This window comes from Culex pipiens, chromosome 2 (genome assembly GCF_016801865.2).
Source record: "Culex pipiens pallens isolate TS chromosome 2, TS_CPP_V2, whole genome shotgun sequence".
Taxonomy (NCBI): domain Eukaryota; kingdom Metazoa; phylum Arthropoda; class Insecta; order Diptera; family Culicidae; genus Culex; species Culex pipiens.
Window position 1 is genome coordinate 185,634,519 of NC_068938.1, and position 24,418 is coordinate 185,658,936.

General features: G+C 37.9%; 2 protein-coding genes across 2 annotated transcripts in view; both read right to left on the reverse strand.

The window, feature by feature from the left end:
- The window catches only part of LOC120415444 (protein N-terminal asparagine amidohydrolase), a 120,046-nt gene extending 119,176 nt beyond the window's left edge, over positions 1 to 870 (reverse strand). Inside the window, exon 1 of the mRNA XM_052708132.1 lies at positions 573 to 870. The gene's annotated coding sequence lies outside the window, so the exon portion shown is untranslated. The remainder of the gene's footprint in view (positions 1 to 572) is intronic.
- A 293-nt stretch (positions 871 to 1,163) lies between these two features.
- On the reverse strand, positions 1,164 to 3,733 carry LOC120427104 (probable cytochrome P450 6a13). The gene is made up of 6 exons (XM_039591956.2): positions 3,477 to 3,733; positions 3,083 to 3,413; positions 2,822 to 3,009; positions 2,639 to 2,766; positions 2,490 to 2,584; positions 1,164 to 1,796 (listed from the first exon to the last, which is right to left on the reverse strand). Exons 1-6 carry the CDS (start codon positions 3,701 to 3,703, stop codon positions 1,236 to 1,238), a joined length of 1,530 nt encoding a protein of 509 aa, XP_039447890.1. The 5' UTR covers positions 3,704 to 3,733; the 3' UTR covers positions 1,164 to 1,235.
- Between the last annotated feature and the right edge of the window lie 20,685 nt (positions 3,734 to 24,418).

Consider the following 24,418-nt stretch of genomic DNA (forward strand, 5'->3'; position numbering starts at 1 on the left):
GGCTTACTTTCTATCTGATTAATTTTGTGCTAGGGCAAAGTGTCAATTATTGGCAAATGAAAATGGTTGTTTAAAATGCCAATAACTATCATAAAAGAGGTTATACATAATTTATAAATTGTGACAATACTCAATACAGTTGAACAATTGATAAATTACCCTTTTTTATTTCTTTCGTCTTCAACCGTTTGTTCCGGTATTCTGTTCTGTCTTGGCCGACGGAATTTGACAAAAAAGGTTTCGGGACAATTTATTGACCACTGGGACCATCCGGGGTTAGCGGGAAAAGGATATGATTATTGTTTCTTCATCGATAAGACTCGACTCTTCAACGGATTGGCTTTATCGCACATGCCGCCACCGTCGTACCCTCACGACCGTGGTTTTATTTCCTTCAATGTTCATTCATTCGGTTCTGTACCTTTAGGTTTATGTGTATTGGTTTGTTTGCTTTGCTTTTGTTTTAAACCTAATTCGTTCATTGACTTATTGCACTGGTCGATTGAAAAGTTAACTAAAGTATTCTTTTTTTAAACATTGTATACATAAATCTATTGACAGGATTTACTTACCTATAAAATAATACACCAAAGCTTAACTTTCACAACACAACCACCACTGTTAAACTAACCCACGACCTTCACTAGCACCAATAATTCACCAAGTATTGAACACTTGCATCCCCCTTCCCCAACGAGCATTGCACCCTTTTCCTCTGAAATCAGCTGTGCACCGCATCAAAACACGTAAATTAGCACCTTTTCCTCTGTTATTCCTTGAACGAACTCCCGACAGTCTTCTTGTTGATCTTCGTTTCTAAGAAGAAACTGCACCACCGCACCAGCTTCTGTCTTGTTGCCACTTTCCTTTTATTTTGGCACATTTGACATTTCGCGCTACTTACCCCGCACTTACCACAGCAACAATAACAACAAACAAACAAACATAGCGCAGACCCACTGCAAAAGATACGCAGCAGAAGGGGAAAAGCTTCGGTAAGCGTCCGCACTGCCATCTGGTGGAGGCTTGGTGAAGCTTGGACGCTTGTTATAATTTTATAGATTGAAAGCTCTGCTACGGAAGAAGCGATAAACTGTGGATGTGCCAACTGTGGTATCAACTGTGGCATAACGATACAATCAGAACTCTTTTCATTTTGAAACTAAACTTATTATTTTTAAAAACTTGTATTCATGATAACGGTAAATTTTTTCTCCTATCAACAATGTATCGATTTATCGTCTCTCAAACCGCACCGTCAGTCCGTCCTTGGCCTGCACCAGCAGCGTCCGCGTGTCCAGTGCAAACGGTTTGTGGTTCGGCGAAACGGTCATCCGGAAGTTCAGCACCAGCTGCAGCAGTGCCACCTTCACCTGAGTCTGGGCAAATCTCATTCCCATGCACATCCGAGGACCCTCCCCGAACGGAAAGTAAACCATCTGGCTGCCACGAGCAGCCTTCTCCTCGGGACAGAACCGCTCCGGACGGAACTTCTGCGGCTCCGGATAGTACTTGGCGTCCATGTGGATGGCCAGCATGGGGATGAGGACCGGCGTTCCGGCCTTGAGCCACGTGCCCACGAGCTGGCCGTTGATTTCGCGCTTCAGGCTGTAGTTCTTGGTGCACATTTTGGTCATCGAAGCAAGCGGCGGGTTGATCCGGAGGCTCTCCTGAAGCGTCCAGTCCAAGTAGTCGATCTGCTGCATTACGTCGTAGGAGAGGGTGTCGTTGTTGGCCTCCATGGCAGCCTTGATCTCTTCGTAGAGTTTTTGCTGGACACCGGGGTTGGCGGCAAGCTGGGTATTAATTGAAACATTAAAAAAATTGAATAAAATTGTGTTTAGTTTGATGAGTGTATTACACACAACGATGAAGCTTAATTTTCTGAGCAAAATAAAATTTTATTCGTGACCGAAAAATTGATTCAAAACCTTTATTGACGGACAGTTCAATTCATTGTTGGATAGACCGTTTGATGAATGAAATCAGTTGATTATTTTTTTATTTTGCACATAAATAAATCAATTCTCAAAATCGTGAATAAAATTCACGAATGCGAGAACCACGAAGGAATTTATTCATGAGTATGGTGCATTTGCACTATAAACGTGAATATATTCCTTCGTGGTTCTCGCATTCGTGAATTTTATTCACGATTTTGAGAATTGATTTTTTTCCGTGTAGGATATTTTGAAAATAAAAAAAAGTGATCAGAGATTGATAAAAAAATGTAGTTATATAAAAAAAGTCCGCTTTTTTTCCATGAAGTATTTTTTTCTAAATGAAAATGGAAAAAAAACTAATAGAATTGACTATAAACTATTCGTTGAGTTGCTCCTAAAAGGAGTTTTTAGCTGAAATCGAGTAATAAATAGCAGTTTTATATTTTTTAAGTTCTTAACTCCAAAACATATTTAAATAATTTCACAACAGTGTACAGATGTTGGTTCAGAAAGAGTTGGTAGACACACAGTGTAATTATTACTTACATTGTAAATAAGGAATCCCAACGTAGTGCTAGAGGTTTCAAACCCTTCAGTGAAGAATGCCAACGAGTGACCCGCAATCATTTCCTCGGTGAGTTCTGAAACAATTATTGTTTTATGTTTAATTTCAATTTTCAATTTCATCATCTTACCAGTTTTAGTCTTCAAATTTAGCAACGACTGTAGCTGATCCTCCCGTTGAACCGGCTTCGTGCGTCTTTCCGCAAGCAGTTTGGACACCATGTTCCTCATCCAGTCGTTGACTTCCGTAGGAACGAACCTGGGAGAAGTGTCCGTTAAAACAAAACCTTCCCAAATTATTAACTTTCACTCACGGAACTGGTAGAACGTGCGTCACCACCGGCAAAAACATCATCAGCGTGAACTTGATCCCGGCCAGGAAGGTCGGCTGGAACACCTTCTTGCCCATCTCGCGCCACTCGCTCTTCGGATTGTCGAAACATTCCGCGTCCAAGCTGAATGCACACCCGGCCACATTCTGCGTCGTGAATGCAGCCGATATCTGGAGGGACAGTTAGGGAGATTAAAATTCAATCACGGAATCTTATCACCAAAAGTTGCGTTATCTTGCTTACCGACTTTGCCTCCACGTCTTGGCCCAGCTGGCGACCAACGTACTCCACAAACTGCTTGCTGACCTGTTCCATCATCGGGAAGAGCTGCTTCATCTTGCTCACGGTGAAAATCGGTGTCAGCAGCTGGCGGGACGTCTTCCAGCGTTCGCCGGTCACCATGAACGGATTGTGCGCTAGCAGCGGATCCACCTTCTCATCCAGTGGGAAGTCGTTTGCCGCAAAGCTGCCAAAGTCCTTGACCAGTACGCTCTTGATCAGGTCCGGGTCACGCAGCATGACTGCCGGCTTGAACACCTTGAAGTAACCGATGAAGGGTTCGCTGGGGAACTTCCTGACAAAAAGGGGAAAACATCTCGTCAACCAGGCAGGACACCGTGAATCCCCAACAACTCACTTGTACCACTCCTCGCACAGTTGACCGATGTGCTTCTTCATGGTCAGGGTAGGTCCCAGATTGCCCGTCAGCAGGGAAGGCTTCGGTCCGGGGACATTTTCCCGCTGCCAGTGGCGGAAGTTGTACTTGAACAGGGCTAGGATCAGAAATCCCACTAACAACACCAGCGCGAATACCATCGGCTTGGTGTACGCTAGGCCCAGCAGGAAAGTCGCGGTCACAATCATCTTTGCCGGCTGATAAAAACAAACTGATTCGAACAGGCACGCGGATGATACGATTTATACGAAGTTCGTGGAGGCAGCCGATGATAACGAAAAAAGTGCAATTCATTTGCTTCGAAATTCGTTAATAATTGATCCACGTTACGAAGCTGTTATCGCAATGTGGTTGATATCTTCCCGAGTACGGAAGGTTTTAGTAAAATGCAAGCTATGGACTTTGAGCTAAGATTGTAAAAAGGGTATCCTAAAGAATTCTGGTTAATAGGACAGTCCAGAATCAAATATCCAAATCCTCGATTATCCGATGTTACGATTATTTGAAGGTTTCTTAGGGTATTTGGATAATCGAACTATGGACAATTCTGGAGTTTTTTTTTGAAAAGGTCCTATAAACCAAATTTTCAATTTTTGCTTTTTGGGTGTTTTTAGAACCGCATTGAAATTAAAATTTGGTTTATAGGACCTTTTCAAAAAAAACTCCAGAATTGTTTTTCTTGCCACAATTTTTTATTTTTTTACTTTTGAAAATAATTTCGACCCCAGCGACCCCGATGTTTCACCACTTTTAACAAGAAAACAAAAAAAAATCTGATTCGGATAAATAATCGAGTTTGGACTGTATTTTGATATCAAGACAGAAAAATTGAGAATTCCTATTTTCATTCACTCAATCTAAGAATGACCTGCAAGGTGAATCGGCTTAATGGAAATGGCAACAATCAGAGACAATCAAGCATTTCTTATCAAATTTGATTATAATTTTCCGCTGTGTTTTATCAATGGTAGAGAACGATTTTGTTGTCTGTGGTATGAAATGGTTCTGATCTTTAGGTGTTCAAAGAGGTAATAAAATTAACATAAAAAATCCATACAGTTATTTTGCCAGCCATAACATTTAGTGAAATAATGGGCACCTTTAATCAAAATTTAGAAACGCTCCTTCTGCAATTGACGATGACAACTATTTATATTTTTGATAATAATGAAATATTGTAATGTTTTTGAGCATGAGCATGAGCATGAGCATGAGAGATCACCCATGGTTGCCCCTCCGTTGCTGAACAGAACCGTAATATCCTTTCAGCACTACTGATTATAGGCTTCGACGATCTAGTGGTGTTTCCCTTATCAACAGCATGTATGAATGCGCTGAAAAGATAAAACACCATGATTGCCAAAACAAGATCAGTTACGAATAGGTAGCAGTCATTGGCCACCAACGGCGCCCGCCATGTCAGTTTGTAGATCTCGATTTTTAGGGACGGGAATGTTAGTTAGCGCAGGTTGCTACTAGGGCAGCTGATTTACTCTGTGCTTACACCCCACAAGCGCCAGGAACCTGAAAATTGGTTAGTAGGATAGGGTGTTTGGTCAGGATTCATCATAGAAGATGATGATGCGACCCAAAATCATAGTGTTTGTTGAAAGGTATTATATTTTATTCTCAAGGCAAACAATCGGTTGCTGCGGATGAGACATTTCCCGTTTAACTGTTGTTAAATTTTAAATGAAATGGTTTAATCTTAGACAGCCGGCTGTGGAAAGATAAAACCAAATAATATTTATTTATAAAATGAGGTGTTAAACGCAATGCTGCAATGATAGCGTAGTCTGATTTTTAATTATATAATCATTTAGTTCATGAATTTGCAACGGAATAGACGCGACGAACTCAATCATCAAGTGCCTTCCGATCTTCTTTCTGTTAGCTAGATAAGGTATTGATTTTCGTTGCCTCTCGAGCTACGATGCTATGGAGAGGGCTTAACACACAAACAACCGACGTCGAGCCCTCCGAGCTACGGAGCTATGGGAAGGTCTTTTCAACACAAAAAGACTCGCGCACCACACGACGTTCTTAATGAATCAAAATAATTTTGCTGCGCGATAAACCTAACGAACTTAGATCGTTTTTATCGAAAACTATATCACAATTCACGACAAAAATGCGAAACAAAAGGCACACACAAAAAAAATCACTTTTCACTCCGAATATTTTTTTATTACGACCACGCGCTCCCTTTGCCAATTATGCTCTGATGACGCTGCATTTTCGGAGGGTAATTTTCTCGCAGCGCACAATTCACGACAAAAATGCGAAACAAAAGGCACACACAAAACAAATCACTTTTCACTCCGAATATTTTTTACGACCACGCGCTCCCTTTGCCAATTATGTACTGATGACGCTGCATTTTCGGAGGGTAATCTTCTCCTCGCAGCGCACAATTCACGACAAAAATGCGAAACAAAAGGCACACACAAAAAAAAAATCACTTTTCACTCCGAATATTTTTTTACGACCACGCGCTCCCTTTGCCAATTATGTACTGATGACGCTGCATTTTCGGAGGGTAATCTTCTCCTCGCAGCGCACAATTCACGACAAAAATGCGAAACAAAAGGCACACACAAAACAAATCACTTTTCACTCCGAATATTTTTTACGACCACGCGCTCCCTTTGCCAATTATGTACTGATGACGCTGCATTTTCGGAGGGTAATCTTCTCCTCGCAGCGCACAATTCACGACAAAAATGCGAAACAAAAGGCACACACAAAAAAAAAATCACTTTTCACTCCGAATATTTTTTACGACCACGCGCTCCCTTTGCCAATTATGCACTGATAACGCTGCATTTTCGGAGGGTAATCTTCTCCTCGCAGCGCACAATTCACGACAAAAATGCGAAACAAAAGGCACACACAAAAAAAAAAATCACTTTTCACTCCGAATATTTTTTACGACCACGCGCTCCCTTTGCCAATTATGCACTCAATAATGAAATATTGTAATGTTTTTCACTACAAATTAATATGACAAAAGTCCAAACTATGTGTAATTTTTATAATGTTTTTTGCTGATTAAAAAAAACGTAATCCCTTAATAAATCATGTGACTTGCAAAGGAGAATGGGCAAATTTGTATGGGAGCTGGTCCAAGGATGTACACGAACGGGACCAACTTTTTTCGAAAGATCTCGCCGAGACATGAAAAAAAGTCTTCTGGACCAACTCTCTAAACCCCGGGGTTCAAAAGTTACAAGTTGTTGAAGTTTGAGCATTTTGGGTTAAAATGTACAAAAAATCGTATTTTTGCTATTTCTAAAATCATTCATAAAATCTCTGTTTCATTATGGATTTCGATTTTCTTGACTTCATTCGACGCGTATCAGCAAAAACTATGAGTTCTGATATGTCTTAGCATGATTGAAACATGATTTATCTTGTTTTTATCTGTTTGAACCGTTTGTGCAAGAGGCATCCCATAGAAACAAGTCGAAACTTCAAGGTTTTGAAACCGGATCCGACCCAGACTGCTTCAGTGAGTATGGAAGGCTTCAGTGCAATGTTGTAACAACTTATTGGGATGGTCTGAGTCATCCGAGAACTCCTTGGAGTTAAGACCGGTGAGTCTACCGCCGTAACAAGCAAGATGTCTGCGGTTTTTGACCACGGATCATACCCGCATGGCTTCAGTGAGTATGGTAGACTACTATGCTGATGTGTTGGAGTGTCCTGGGTTCTCCTAGGACTCCCTGGAGTTAAGATCTGTGGGTCTACTTCCGTAACAAGCAAAATGTCGACCGGTTTTGACAACGGAACATACCCGCATAGCTTCAGTGAGTGTGGTGGACTGCTTTCCTAATGTGTTAGGATGCCCTGGGTCATCCAAGGACTCCCTGGAGTTATGATCTGTGGAGCTACAGCCGTAACAAGCAAGGGGTCGACGATTTTTGACCCCGGAACATACACGCATAGCTTCAGACAGTATGGTAGACTGCTTTGTTAATGTGTTGGGATGTCTTAGGTCATCCTTGGGCTCCCTGGAGTTTAGATATTTGGGTCACTGTAACAAGACTGTGTGGATCAATCGGACCGCGCACTGGACTCACAATCCAGAGGTCGCCGGTTCGAATCCCGAGGCGGACGCAAAAAATTCTAAGTGTAAATATAGGTTTTCGGTGCCCTCTCCCCGTGCCATACCTTCACACTTAGGAGACCCGGGAGGCGGAGTCTTGTCGCAAAAAGAACGATACACGCCTGTGGATCCGTTGACGAAACCGCAAGGTTTAAGAGGGCCACATTATAAGGTAGTAACAAGAAAAAGGTCGATGATTTTTAACCGCGCATCATAACCGCAAAGATTCAGTGAGTATGGCAGACTGTATTGCTGTTATGTTGCGATGTTCTGGACCATTCCGCGGAGTCCTTTTAACAGCCATAGACCTACAGATCATAACTCCAGGGAGTCCTTGGATGACCCAGGACATCCTAACACATTAGGAAAGCAGTCCACCACACTCACTGAAGCTATGCGGGTATGTTCCGTTGTCAAAACCGGTCGACATTTTGCTTGTTACGGAAGTAGACCCACAGATCTTAACTCCAGGGAGTCCTAGGAGAACCCAGGACACTCCAACACATCAGCATAGTAGTCTACCATACTCACTGAAGCCATGCGGGTATGATCCGTGGTCAAAAACCGCAGACATCTTGCTTGTTACGGCGGTAGACTCACCGGTCTTAACTCCAAGGAGTTCTCGGATGACTCAGACCATCCCAATAAGTTGTTACAACATTGCACTGAAGCCTTCCATACTCACTGAAGCAGTCTGGGTCGGATCCGGTTTCAAAACCTTGAAGTTTCGACTTGTTTCTATGGGATGCCTCTTGCACAAACGGTTCAAACAGATAAAAACAAGATAAATCATGTTTCAATCATGCTAAGACATATCAGAACTCATAGTTTTTGCTGATACGCGTCGAATGAAGTCAAGAAAATCGAAATCCATAATGAAACAGAGATTTTATGAATGATTTTAGAAATAGCAAAAATACGATTTTTTGTACATTTTAACCCAAAATGCTCAAACTTCAACAACTTGTAACTTTTGAACCCCGGGGTTTAGAGAGTTGGTCCAGAAGACTTTTTTTCATGTCTCGGCGAGATCTTTCGAAAAAAGTTGGTCCCGTTCGTGTACATCCTTGGACCAAATTTGCCCATTCTCCTTTAAAATAAAGGTATCTACATGGTCTATGGATGCCCCATAGAATTTAGCATTGTTTTTTCGAGATTTCTGAATTTGAATTGTTTGATTCGAATGTAACCTTGTCCAGTTTGGTTACATTGGCGTAGGACTTTTTTTAAATAAAAAGTTGGTACATGGAAGAAATCCTGATTTATTCATTTGACTATTCATTGGAAAATCGTCAGCTGTGTGCTATCTTGTGACATAGACCATTTTGGTCGAAATTGAGTTAATGATGACGTTTGTATAACAAAACAAACACTACAAGATGCTTTAACCCGATTTTCGAAACTCGCTTCCGTTTCCCAGATATCGCAATACACACTTGTGACATAGACCAATTTATCATCAAATGATCGTGCAAACTTGTGACACGTCATACATATTGTTGGAAAATGTGGAAATTTTTCTTGTTTTTCACAAATTTATGTCGATAAACACTTTCTAAAGGCAAAAGTCGGTTAAACTATTGATTTAAGCCTATTTTAGTTTGTATGGGAATTCTGTGCACACTTGTGACACGTAGTACAATTTCACTTTCGAAACACACTTGTGACACGTGCTTTTCAGAATTTTGTTTACATAATTTACTGCATCTTTTAACTGGTGAAACCAAATTAGTTGAAACTTGGAGCTTTTGTTTAGCGATAGTATACGAACGGATTGCTTCAAACAGTTTGACTCCATCATTAATAGTTTTGAAATTATTTATCAACAAACTTTAAAAATCGATTTTCTTGAAAAGTACTAAATGGTCATTGTCACAAGATATCTAAATGTGAAATTCATATTCCACTTTGACTTTTTACGGTTTTTTTGTCTTAACAAATAATTCATTGCAGTTTAAAAATACTGTATGAAGGAAAACTATCCCGGCTAAAACAATTTTCGAAGAGCTAAATTTTGTTTGTTTTATCATATGAGCAACTCTCTACAAAATCGGCCGATTTCGACCATTTTTATTTTTTGTATTTTTTGATTTGACTCAAACTTTGTGGGGGCCTTCCCTATGACCAAATAAGCTATTTTGCGTCCTTGGTTCACCCATACAAGTCTCCATACAATTTTGGCAGCTGTCCATACAAAAATGGTATGCAAATATTCAAACAGCTGTAACATTTGAGTGAATTTTCTGATCAATTTGGTGTCTTCGGCAAAGTTGTAGGTATTGTTGAGGACTATTGAGAAAAAAATAGGTACAAGGAAAAAAAAATTTGAGGATTTTTTTATTAACTTTTTTTTTTCACTAAAACTCAATTTCCCAAAATACGTATTTTTTGATTTTTGATATTTTTTGATATGTTTTAGGGGACAAAAATCCGCAACTTTTGAGCCATAGAGAAACATGGTCAAAAAATCTGCCGCCAAGTTATGAATTTTTGAAAAATTAGTGATTTTTGGAAAAAATCGAAGTTTCATGCAAAAACAAGTTTGACATTATTTTTTAATGCAAAATTGAATTTGCAATCGAAAAGTACTTTACAAATTTTTTGATAAAGGGCTCCGTTTTCAAGATATAGCCACCGAAAGTTTGATTTTAGCGAAATATTTGCAGTTTTTCAATTTTTAAAAATAGTGACCAAGAGTGACCATTTCTAAAAATATTTTTTTGAAAAGTTCAGAAAATTTGCTATAAAATTGTCTAACCACCATTAATTGCATTAATTGCTGAGATATCGTCATTAGAAAATGGTGGGCTGTTTGGGTGAGACTTAGAAAACTTCAATTTTCGTGTTTCTTTTTCTTTAAGCCGCTGTATCTCAGCAACCAGAGGTCCAATCTTCAATGTCTCATAGACAATTTTATAGCAAATTTTTTGAACTCGTCAAAAAAAATATTTTTAGAAACGGTCACTAATGGTCACTATTTTTAAAAATTGAAAAACTGCAAATATTTCGCTAAAATCAAACTTTCGGTGGCTATATCTAGAAAACGGAGCCCTTTATCAAAAAATATGTAAAGTACTTTTCGATTGCAAATTCAATTTTGCATTAAAAAATAATGTCAAACTTGTTTTTGCATGAAACTTCGATTTTTTTCCAAAAAATCGCTATTTTTTCAAAATTTCATAGCTCGGCGGCATATTTTTTGACCATGTTTCTCTATGGCTCAAAAGTTGCGGATTTTTGTCCCCTACAACATATCAAAAAATATCAAAAATCAAAAAATACGTATTTTGGGAAATTGAGTTTTAGTGTAAAAAAAGTTGATAAAAAAATCCTCAATTTTTTTTTCCGTGTACCTATTTTTTTCTCAAAAGCCCTCAACAATACCTACAACTTTGCTGAAGACACCAAATTGATCAAAAAAATCACTCAAAAGTTACATCTGTTTGAATATTTACATACCATTTTTGTATGGACAGCAGCCAAAATTGTATGGGGGTAATTCTCCGCCAACTCACACAGCAGTTGCCCCGACCCCTCTTCGATTTGCGTGAAACTTTGTCCTAAGGGGTAACTTTTGTCCCTGATCACGAATCCGAGGTCCGTTTTTTGATATCTCGTGACGGAGGGGCGGTACGACCCCTTCCATTTTTGAACATGCGAAAAAAGAGGTGTTTTTCAATAATTTGCAGCCTGAAACGGTGATGAGATAGAAATTTGGTGTCAAAGGGACTTTTATGTAAAATTAGACGCCCGATTTGATGGCGTACTCAGAATTCCGAAAAAACGTATTTTTCATCGAAAAAAACACTAAAAAAGTTTTAAAAATTTTCCCATTTTCCGTTACTCGACTGTAAAAAATTTTGGAACATGTCATTTTATGGGAAATTTAATGTACTTTTCGAATCTACATTGTCCCAGAAGGGTCATTTTTTCATTTAGAACAAAATTTTTCATTTTAAAATTTCGTGTTTTTTCTAACTTTGCAGGGTTATTTTTTAGAGTGTAACAATGTTCTATAAAGTTGTAGAGCAGACAATTACAAAAATTTTAATATATATACATAAGGGTTTTGCTTATAAACATCACAAGTTATCACGATTTTACGAAAAAAAGTTTTAAAAAAGTTGGTCGTCATCGATCATGGCCGTTCATGGTCACCCGCGACAGACACGGACGACGAAACAAAGAGAAACGCAAAAAGTAACTTTTTCAAAACTTTTTTTCGTAAAATCGCGATAACTTGTGATGTTTATAAGCAAACCCCTTATGTATATATATTAAAATTTTTGTAATTGTCTGCTCTACAACTTTGTAGAACATTGTTACACTCTAAAAAATAACCCTGCAAAGTTAGAAAAAACACGAAATTTTAAAATGAAAAATTTTGTTCTAAATGAAAAAATGACCCTTCTGGGACAATGTAGATTCGAAAAGTACATTAAATTTCCCATAAAATGACATGTTCCAAAATTTTTTACAGTCGAGTAACGGAAAATGGGAAAATTTTTAAAACTTTTTTAGTGTTTTTTTCGATGAAAAATACGTTTTTTCGGAATTCTGAGTACGCCATCAAATCGGGCGTCTAATTTTACATAAAAGTCCCTTTGACACCAAATTTCTATCTCATCACCGTTTCAGGCTGCAAATTATTGAAAAACACCTCTTTTTTCGCATGTTCAAAAATGGAAGGGGTCGTACCGCCCCTCCGTCACGAGATATCAAAAAACGGACCTCGGATTCGTGATCAGGGACAAAAGTTACCCCTTAGGACAAAGTTTCACGCAAATCGAAGAGGGGTCGGGGCAACTTTTCCCGATTTCGTGTGAGTTGGTAGAGAATTACCCATGGGTGAACCAATGACACAAAATAGCTTCTTTGGTCATAGGGAAGGCCCCCACAAAGTTTGAGCCAAATCAAAAAATACAAATAAAATCCATTTCCGGTTTTGGTAGAGAATTGCTCATATAGCGTAATATTAGGTTTGGATTTTGTGAAAATGAGTTTTCCGAGTTTCTCGGAAACGGTTTGACTTTGATGTTAGAGAATGAAACTATTATGAAGTTTTCTGCTAATTTCGATGTTTTAAAATCTTGTCAAACATGTGAAAACGTTGGAAATCAGTGTTTTAAGCCCATTTGGAATTTTTTTCTTGATTTTAAAATTTGATATAAATATGTATTGCATGGTTCAGAAAATTTATCAAAAGTTTCACTTTTGAACATCAAAATAATGAACAAATAGTTTCCAAGATATCGTGAAATTAAAATATGGGGTAATTAGTCGACAAATTCTTAAAACAAATTTGAAGAAAATTTTCTAAGCTTTTCAACATATTTTTAGCAGGGCTAAGCTCTTTCATAAAATATTTTAAAATTTCAAAAACTGGAAAATTTTGTTACAATTCACTTTAAAATGCCTAGAATTTGAAAGTGGCTCACTTTTTCAGAAAATGTGTAAAGTAATTTTTAATTTCAGATTAGATTTTCCATTAAAAATGATTTCACAATTTTTATATTTTTCTCCAAAACTAGATTAGGTTGTAAAACTAGTGGAACAGTTTAATACTCAGTATTCGATAGAAATTTTTGAAGCATTACAGGTTTTATAGGGATTATTCAGCATTTTTTTTTTGAAATTTTAGTTATCATTAGACTTGTATAAATATTATTTATAGTTTTTTTTCTTTCGGCTGTGATCGAGGTAGAGAGAAAAAGGAACAAATTTAAAATTAAGAGAATCACAAAATGCTTTGACATCATTAAAGTCTTGCTACCATGTTATTTGAAGATTTATTTTCTTAAACTTTCCGTTTTTTACCAATCTGTGGTCCTGCATTTAAAATTTGTGGTTAAGTTAAAAACTCGATGTTTCATTCAAAATATATAGATAAACTTAATACAATGTATTCTACTTAATAGTTTTAAATAGATTTCACTTTTTTTTCAATTAAAATTTCCAGTTTACCCGAGCAGACGGAAATAACTTGGGAATAACATTTTTTGAAATTTTAAAATACTAGGCCAATAACATTTTATGTTATTTATAACAGGATTTGTTATTCGTCGTTATGATTTTTTTGTTATTGAATTGTTATTGAGACTAATAACATTTTTAGTTAGTCTTCGTACAAATGTTGGAATTATTTTTTGTTATTTTAACTTCTTCCATAACAAAAAATGTTATTCTCGAGTTGTTTTGACTTTCATCCAATATCAGACCAATAACAATTTTCGTTATGATTACATAAACTGTTATTAAACACTTATGCAAATATTGATTTTTCAAGAAAATTCCATAACACTTTCTGTTATTTTAACATTACCTATTTGTTATTAAAATGGTATGAATTTTGTTAATACCGTCTGCCCGGGATAGTCAATAACGTTTTATTTGCTCTCTGATTTTTAGGGACATTTTTGCGAGGGGACAAAAATTAGACATTAGCCTTTACATCAGAAAGAAGGGTTAATACAATACTCTTTGTTTACATGCTTTACACTTTTTGTTAGTTAGGACATAAATTACCACTGAATCCACGCTTTGTAAATGCTGTCCCGATACACTTCATGGGTCATGGGAAAGATATTCTTTGTTTGCGTACTTAATCGTATATCTGAATATTAAAATAGTAGTTTATGCCACAAGTTACAAAAAGAAGATTTTTTCGGCACTAGTCATGTATTTCAAACGAGGTTCACAAAAAAGGTTTTTACGTCATAATGAAAACAAAAAAAAATGGTGGCACTACAAATAACAGATAACTTTATATTTTTAAATGCATCATCCAAAATATGCGAACATTTTCTAAATTGTAGTAAAGATTATCAACAGGTAATGATTTTCAACTAATTTCATAAATTCAAGCTTTAGTAACTTACAAATAAATTAAAAATGGGTTTTATGAAGCTCGAAAACCCGGTAATTTCTGGAAAATTAAAAATAATTTTCCCATTTCCAGGAATGATTGGACTCCCTTAAAAGGGGTGTTCTTCTAGAAATTAAAAAAAAAATCAAAAATATTCCAGAGAGGTTTGATATTCTAAAACACCAATTTTATTTCCATATAGTTTGCGATCTGGAATCACTGTGTGGTAAAGTCTAGTACACATATGATATATTTAAAAAAAATGTTACTTAATCCATGTTTATGTGGATGGTGCCTTCCTCACATTCATAAAGACAATAAATACAGTCAAAATACCAACATTTCCCCTTTACAAGTTTAACAAATCAACTTCATTGCTCATTTTTTTGATGGGGTTTTCAGACTTTCAATCCTTCTGGCTCATTGGCAAGGTCTGATAAAAAACCCATCTTACGTTAGTTTGCATGGAAGATTCGGACAATATTTCTATCAAAATATCTGAGATCTGGCCTCCAAAAAGTGTATAAAAACACTTAAGTGCTAATACTTTTGATGAGGTTGTCAGATCTACAATGTTTTGGGCTCGTTGGAAAGGTCTTTTTAATACCTTTCTAAAAATGTATAATGGATTTTCTTACAAAAACTACTCTTTTACAATTCTCTGGAATGTAGTCAAGATTGTTTTTTAGCATAACTTTTGAAGTACTTAACTAAACTTTCTGATTTTATATAGAGACTTATGTGACATTTTTTCTCTGAACATGATTTTGAGTCGATATGTATACGTAAAAGTGGGTCTAGATGGTCAAATTAAGAAGTTCATTATTCGAGTGATTTTATAGTCTTTTCATGACCTCCGTGTACGCACGAGAGCAAGCAGCAGTGAAGTGCTCAGGGCTCTATCGTTTTTTCGGATTTTTTCGCCGCAATTGTTTGTGATTACCCTCGAGTTTGCTTCTCCAGCATGCCAAAGGCCGGCCGTGGCCGTGGCAGTTTGAGTGCGGCCTCGAAAAACCCGCGAAGTTCGTCTACCGGCCGTGTGCAAAAAGGTAAACAAACCAAAGCCGTGTCGGCCGCCATCGCGCAGGGGAGCGTCAGCGCAGATGGAATCGATAAAAAGTATCTACATCCCGGATATGTTCCGAGATCACCAGTGCGAACCCGTTCCGGTGCCACGACCAGTGGCACATCAACATCCGCCAACATCCCCATCAGGAACGAGTTCCAGATGCTGAGCGACGAAGAAAGCAACAACAACACCGACGGTAGCACTACCGACGACGACGACGACGATGGACGTGCACGCAAAAAAGTGTCGACGTCAAAAAAGAACAATTCTCCTACGGAACGAAGACCACCTCCAATTTTTGTTTTGAACGCGTTGGCGGACGATGTTGACAAGTTGCTGGAAGGCCTCGGATATTGTCTGAAAATCGGTAAGTCGTCAGTGCAAGTGATCACACTAACCAAAAAGAATTTCGACCTGGTGCTTGAAGAGTTGAAGCGTAGCAACTTCAACTTCTACACATTCAACCCCGAGAAGCCCCCTGTGAAGATCGTCTTGCAGGGTTACCAAGACCGTCCTGTTTCCGACCTGAAGAAAAAATTTTCGGACGCCGGAATAAAACCGCGGGAGATAAAAGTGCTCTTGCGCAAAACAACGGTAACAGGTACACACACACTGTACCTGTTGTACTTCGACCGCGGCACCGTCAAGATCCAAGACCTGCGGCGGACTAAGACGTTGGACGGTTTTTGGGTAAACTGGCGGTTTTACACCAAGAACCCGACGGACGTAGCGCAATGCCACCACTGCCAGAAATTCGGCCACGGCTCGCGGAACTGCAACCTCCCGCCCCGCTGTGGGAAGTGCGGTGAATCACACCTCTCTGAGGCGGAGGTAACCATACCAGCAACTACCGTGGATGCAGCGCACGAAAAAACTACCTCGAGGAGCAGGAAAAGAGGAAGAAGAAAGCAGCGGACAACTCAGCGTTCCCTCCTGGAAGGGGGCGATCGTTCGCCAGCGTGGTCGCTGCCGGCAGTGGCAATACGGCCCAGCAAGAAGTTACCGGAGAAGATCTCTTTACCCTGCCAGAGTTCTTTGCTCTCGCAGGGGAGATGATGACGCGGTTTCGGTCCTGCCGTAACAAGGCGGAGTAATTCCTGGCCCTTGGGGAGCTGAGGATCAAGCACATCTATAATTGATATTTTTCTGTGATCTAGTCTTAAGTTTTCTCTTTATCTATCCTTTTCCCATTGCACTTTCTGTAAGTTTTTTGAAAACTTTTTCTTACTCTTGCCTTCTATTTAATATTTATAAGTAATAATACTTTCGATTGAATTACGATGTAACACACAGCTGAAAGGAACTCCAAAACTCTGTTGTGTACTTTAATGAACTCATTGAATCTTGATTATTTACAAATAAATCGAATTGAAATTGAATTATAGCATTTTCTTTGTAAGATGAGGAAGGCAAAATACTAAAAATTCCATTTTGTAGCAAAACACTGTAATTTTGTGTTCAAAATTGAGAAATTGTGTAAAATAAAACGAATTCTGGAGGTCTTGTCATGAATCTCGTTTTCATTAGCCTGCATCCTTCCAACGTACTTTGGCCCAGTTTACACTCGCACAACCACATCAAGTAAACAAACCTGCCCCAGCGAGCCCCAAATAAACTTCCAAACCACTAACGATTGGTTGACTCCCCGGGTTTGGCTGTTTGCATGTTTGGATCTTCGCTTCTCGCCATCTAATCTCTAACAAGTTGTGCAAACTTTAGCGGGGGACGACCACATGTGCTGGTGCTTTTCCCGGAAGAAGCCACTTGAATTAATTTATTTTTAGCAGCTTACATTTTTTCGGGGGAAGTAAACAACTCCATAGCGATTACTTCAAATCATCGTTTAAATTGAGGTTATGAACAGGGATTTTCCAGCGTAACTTTCAATCTCTCATTAGCCGAAACGCTAACCGAGTGCAACCATGCGGGAAAGTGCCCTTCTCAAGGTAAAAATCCGCCCTGGATTTTGCTCGATAACTCAGAGAGAGAGGTTTCAAGATGACGAGGAAACCCCGTCAGGTCATAAATTATCCAGAGTGCAATTTGTTCCGGCATATGATATGAAGCGAAAAGTTTTCTTCTTCTTTTTCTTCCCAGCCTCCGATTTTGTGTTAAGATAACCGTTCCTGGAGCAGCAGCAGCAGTGTACTAGCCCGAGTGAACTTTTAGTGTTTTAATCTAGGTAATGCAATACTTTGGCCGCTTTCCGGAGTGATGTGGTCTATGGAGCTGCACGAAGGATTTGGGATTCATCCAGGATTTAACCCGCCTGTTTTCCCCCGAAAGTTTTTCCTGGAGTGATGGCCCAGCTCTTTTGTGGTCGTGTTTTCTGTAAAAGATGATAAGTTTTCCCTTCTTTTTTTTGTTCTTCTAGATTACCCACCATAAAAAGCTTGTTTATTTTGAGATTTTTCCGCTTTCACCGGAACAGATTAGTCTGTCTGGACGGAGTTTTTTTGTTGTTTTAAATTGGACCTGCACCGGAGCACTTGAATGAAGTTGGTTTTTTTTTTTGACATTTTAGACATTTTACACAAAGTATAATTTTTTAAACGTTTCAACAGCTCAAGACGGAAGCTTTCTAGTCATTTCCTCATCCTGGCAACGTGTCAGAAAGGCTCGATTTTACTTCCTGCCAATTAGTGCTAATCACTTCCGTCCTCCCTTACACACAATAAATAATACACAAACGCTTTGACTAATGACGTGAGCATGTCTGATTAACTTCCGGCCATCAAACTAGGGGTAGCGGTGGGAGCCTTTGTTCACTAAAACAAGAAAAGATGCCATAATTTGCTGTTCTCGGAAAGAAACTTGCCTGCAAACCAAAGACGAAGTTATTAATTTTCAATTTCCACAAAAACACGAACAGCGAAAGCAACAGTTTGTGCCCTATTGTTCACCGCTCGTCACAACCAGGACACAAAGGTGAATAATGATCTCGTCATTATGGGTTAGAAAAGGGGTGGTGAGATGGAGGGAGGGGGAACTTTTCTTCATTATAGAATCCTTAGAGCTTGGTGAACTTGTTCTAAGGTGAGATCGTTACCCCCTTAGGGTGCTTTTGCTACCACATCTCTCTCTCTCTCTCTCACCCTTTTGCTTTGACAAGTGTATAGGACAATAGCTCGACACATCAACTACAAGTCACTGTACGGAGAAAGTTGTAACTATTTTTAACTGTCAACAGAAGTAAGTTTAGAAAATCTTGCAACAAAATGTCAAGTATTTTTATGCGCCATTCTCGGACAACTTGTGGATTGGCTAAAGTTTCACCGACCCCTTCAAGATTTTCATGGAAATTATGCTTTTGCTTTTTTTTTTTTAACAAAAACACTTTTTTCAATGGTTTTTACCTCGATACTGCGAAAAGATATAAATTTTCCAAAACAGTATTGCTAAAAATTAAACAATGACATTTTTTTTCCAGATTTAGAATTATATTTATTAATTCCTGCCCAGAATATTTTTTAAAAATATTTATGACTTTGAAGGATTATGTAACCCAACTAATTTTTCATACAAGTTTAATTTAATTTCCATTTTTTTTTATAATTTTAATGTCACATAATAAAAATTGATTCATCCCAAGGAAACATTTTAAGAAATCATGGTAAAGGTTTTTTCGACGTAAACAATTCGATTTGTTATTTTTTTTCTTTTGGAATCAGCAATACAAATTTGTTATAATTTATTAATATAAATTTTAAGACAACCATACCAGCTGGACAATAATTTAAAAAAAAAATCAAAATCAAATCAAATTATTCGCTCTACAGCATTGCCTTGGCGTTCTCGATTGCGAGATTCCTACTCGAAACTAGGTGTCCGAAGGCTTGATTGTTGAGGCAATTGCAAACCTCTTTTTACACCTAAGCTTCCATCCACCCCGGGATTCGAACTGACGACCTTTGGATTGAGAGTCCAACTGCCTACCAGCGACTCCACTGAGGCAGGACCCAGGGAGACGACTCCTACACCTGGACTGAGCTAACGACCTAACCTCTAGGTTAGACCGGGGCCAACATTTACTTCCCTGTCCGACGGAAGGCGTGATCAGACAAATCTCGTCTCAAAATTTGCCACCGGGACCTTCTGGGATCAAACCCAGGCCGACTGGGTGAGAGGCAACCACGCTTACCCCTACACCACGGTCCCGGCTCCAATAATTTTAAGAGTACTTAAAAAGGCAACAGGTGCCACAGAGAAGCATGGTCAATTATTTTACGGAGAAATTATAATTCAGAAATTTATGATTTAAAAAAAATGAAATTAATTCTAACTTGCATTCCCAAATCTTTTTAAAATTTATCATAAAAAAATGATAGCGATATAAACTACACATCTTCTCGATAAAAATTTCTTTGAGTTTTTTAAGTGTCTGAAATTTTTTTTTTATTTTTCTGTTCAAATATTTTTTTATTCAGACAAACAGTAGTCGATACAGACCCTTGCAAAGAGTTAAAATTGAGGTAATTAAAATTTACTACATATTTTCCCACCAGTCAGAAATTTTCAACTGTGGATGATTTGGCAATCGTTGAGTAACGGAAAATGGCAGAGTTTTTAAAAAGTTTTTTGTGTTGTTTCCAGTGTTGGTATTATCGCGCTCTCGCGAGAAAATTTTCTCTCTCTCGAGTTCTCGCCGCGAGTCTCGAGCTGCCGAGAGAAACTCACCGATTGCCCGTGCTCTCCTCCGCTCGCGAACGGGCTTTCTCGCGAGCCAGAATTGCCCGTTCGCGAGAAGTTGAACGTGTTAGAAACGAACAAAAAACAACACAGCGATTGAAGTTACACCTCTATACCATCGCCTGGTTCGTATTCATAAGCCTGATAAACAAATTGCTAGCTTGGGGCGAACGGCTAGCACGAGGCGCTCGCGAGCGCTCGCGGCGAGAGCGAGAACGCGAACGAAAATGCGAGCGCGAGCGAGAAGAGAAAAGTACTACAAGTTCTCTCCCTCGTTCGCGAGCGAGAAATGCTTTTCTTCTTCTCGCTCGAATTCCAACAATGGTTGTTTCGATGAAAAATACGTTTTTACCGGAATTCTGAATACACCATCAAATCGGGCGTCTAATTTTACATAAAAGTTTCTTTGTCACCAAATTTCCACCTCATCACCATTTCAGGCTGCAAATTATTGAAAAACACGGCATTTTTCGCATGTTTCGCGTGATCAGGGACAAAAGTTACCCATTAGGACAAAGTTTCACGCAAATCGAAGAGGATTCGAGGCAACCCGAACTACCATTTAGAAAACTATTTTCAAAATTAGTACACATTTCTGATTCTTTTATAAAAAGCTTTAAATAAAAAATTCTCTTTAAATTAGTTTGAGAAACATTGAACACATGTCTTTCAGTTCCTGAGATACATACATCCAATATATAAAAAAAATCAAGCGTTACCCAAACTGAACTCAATTTTCATAAAAAAAATCGCTTACATGTTAGATTGAAAATGATCGTGAAATTTTGTGATCCCCGCTAGACAAATATTTTGAATTTTTTTATGTTCAAAGTATCATTTTATTTAAATGTTTGTTTTATTGAATTTTAGGTTCTTTTATTGGTACTAGTTTTTGATAAATTGAAAAGTGGATGATTTATACTCATCATCGAACTGCAATTAGTGCTATTTAAAAAAAAAAAAATAAAAAAATAATCAGAAGTTATTTCGATTGCAAATTTAATAAAAACATAAAAAGTTATCAAGAACATTTTTTCTTGAAATTCGTTTTTTAATCAGTAATTCTTCAAATAATCATTCAAAATAAAAAAAACCAAACCATCCACATTAACGACCCCTGGGTCTTTTGTGGTCTCTATTGCAAGTTTCTGCTCGAACCTAGGAGTCCGAAGGCTTGAATGGGGAGAGCACCCAAACCTCTTTTACTCCAAGGAACCTTCCACCCCAGTGTTTGAACTGACGACTTTTAGATTGTGAGTCCAACCGCCGCCAGCGATTCCACCGGAGTAGGCTTGGTTTGGTGTGTTGTTTGTACTTATGGCATGGAGACGACTCCTACACCTGGACGGCCTAACAACCAAGGCCGGGACCGACATTTTACTTCCTCATCCGATGGAAGGTTGCAGCAGATGGGAATCGAACCCAGAATCATCCGCTTACAAAGCGGACAGCGTAACCATTCGGCCACGCACTGCTTAATAATCATTTCTCTTTCCAAAACAATTCTCTATGGTATAAAATATGCCGTATTAGGTCCCCTAAAATATATCAAAAAACTTCTAAAATATTGATATACGGATTTTGGGAATTTAATTTTGGTAATCAAAAGTAATTATTTTTTCTGAACTGTCCTAACTAAGACCCTACTCTTTTGTAGAAGTCTCCAAAAGAAAAAAAAAAAAAACAGAATATTTACAAACCATTACTGTATCGATTGCTGACAAAATTGACTTGTATGGCCATTGTAGCTTCTTAATTCACAAGCATTCAGCAAATTAAAAAAGATTGAATTTCTGCCAAATTAAAATATATTTTTTTAATACAAATTTTAAGGAATCCGCTGGTTTCGATTAAAAAGAATCCAGGTTTCACGTTTTTTCAAATAATCACATCAAATAGTTATTTTTATAAACATGAATCAATTTTATTCTCTATGTTTAAATGTTCGATGAATATGTTTTTTTAGCTTATGCAGCAAACCTCCATTTAATTTTTTTTGAATAATTAGGTTGCACAGATTGGGCGGTCTCTATCACTCAATTATCGGACTAACATTCCCATCCACTTCCCCGTGACTCTACCACTGGTCGTGGCCGGCGCCGGTATTGATCAGCATGATAGGGGCCTTTGAGAAGTTGCGAAGCGAGGAAAAATAGCACCCACTCATCTTCCACGGCTCGTGGATGTAACTTCTGGAGGTCCTGGTCAATAACGGAGTAGCAACTGCGGATGGGCACCTATGCTTATGTTTATGCTTATGCTTATGAATAATTAGGTTGCACAGATTAAAAGGAAAGTATAGTAAATTCACGATGTGATTTGATATATGATCAGCTTGAAGTTACAGAATTTATTTTTTCTGCTAGGTTTCTTTTCAATTATAGTTATTTTTGTAAATTTTAATTTTTTTGATAATAATGTTTGATTTCATTACTAATCGAGTATTTCTTAAAGTTTTTTTTACTATTAGAGCAGTTCTCCCAGATTTCGGTCATTCGTTTTTTTTGTTTTTTTATTCAATGTTATATTCAATATTAAGATCGAAAAATTTCACGATAGTTTCATATTTTAACATTGTAAACTGGACCGTTAGTTGCTGAGATATCGACATAAGAAAATGGTGGTTTGTTTGGGTGAGGCTTAGAAAACATCAATTTTCATATTTTTAAACCTTTGCATAGCAATATCTCAGCAACTAAGGGTCGTATCAACAAAGTTCAAAAAAGCAAAATATAGAGAATTTTCTTAGCTTTTCTAAGGTGGGCAAACAAGTGCACACCCAAAGTTAAAGAACGAGGGGATAGTCCTCACGAAAAGAAACGTGAGGAAAGTGCTATATTGCGAGAGTATAGTCCTCTCGCGTGTTCATTCGTTCATTAGAACAGTTCATCCTGTGAGTGGCTTATATGGACAAACGACCGCCACTTAGTCACCGAACCATGGTGGCCCATACGGCAAAGGCACGGTTCAATATGCCGAAGGTCTTGGGTTCGAGTCTCGGTACCGGTACTTTTTTTTTTTGATAGATGAACTTTTTTGGAAAATGAACTATGAGTAAAGTACTCTCGGTAATTTCGGGATTTATCCTCTCCGTCCGCACACAGTATCATTTTACTACCGAATCGTGCTCTTTATCCTCTCGTATGCCGATGCCCAGTTCTGGGTGCATTTATTTAAAAAATAAAAACTACGACTATTTTCAAATAAGTCACCTACAAATGGATTTAACTTGAAGACCATGCACTTTATCAAAATTTCACTGAAGTACTTTTTGATTGCAAATTAGATTTTACATCAAAAAATGAAGTTGAAAACTTTTTGCGACCAGTTTTTTTATTTTTTGAAAAAATCAGTATTGAGTCGAAAATTTATAACTCGGTCAAAGATTTTTTGCACAACCTGGAAATTTCTGAAAAGTTGACATTTGATGCCCTCTAAAACATATCAAAAAATAAAAGAAATAAAAATAGTGTTTTTTTGCAAATCAAGTTTTAGTGATAAAAATTGTGGTTTGGTTGAGCGTTTTAGCAGAATGCATTACTGTGAATACAAAGAGACGAGTCTCTTTGTATTCACAGTGATAAAAAGTTAAATAAAAAATCACCAAAATTAATTTACCTTGTATCATTTTTTTAGTGTAGTTCGTATCCATACCTACATTTTTGCCGAAGACACCAAATCGATCAAAAAATTCCTTCAAAAGATACAGATTTTTGAATTTTCATACATCATTTTTGTATGGACAGCTGCCAAATTTGTATGGAAAATTATATGGACAAACTAATGATGCAAAATGGCTTCTTTGGACATACCGAAGGCACCAAAAAAGTTTCAGCTGGATTAAAAAATACAAAAATTAAAATTGAAGAAAAAAGACCGATTTCGTAGAGAAATGCTCATTTTTTTGCAATGTTTTTTGCCTTCCTCACCTCAATGAGGAAAGGCTATAAAATCACTCGAAAAATGAACTTCTTTATTTGACCTCGTAGACCCACCTTCACGTATACCTATCGACTCAGAATCAAATTCTGAACAAATGTCTGTGCGTGTGTCTGGATGTGAGTCCGTGCACCGAAAAATATGCACACGATTATCTCCGGATTGGCTGAACCGATTTCAACCGTTTTGGTCTCATTCGATCCGTCTTGGGGTCCCACAAGACCCTAGTTAAT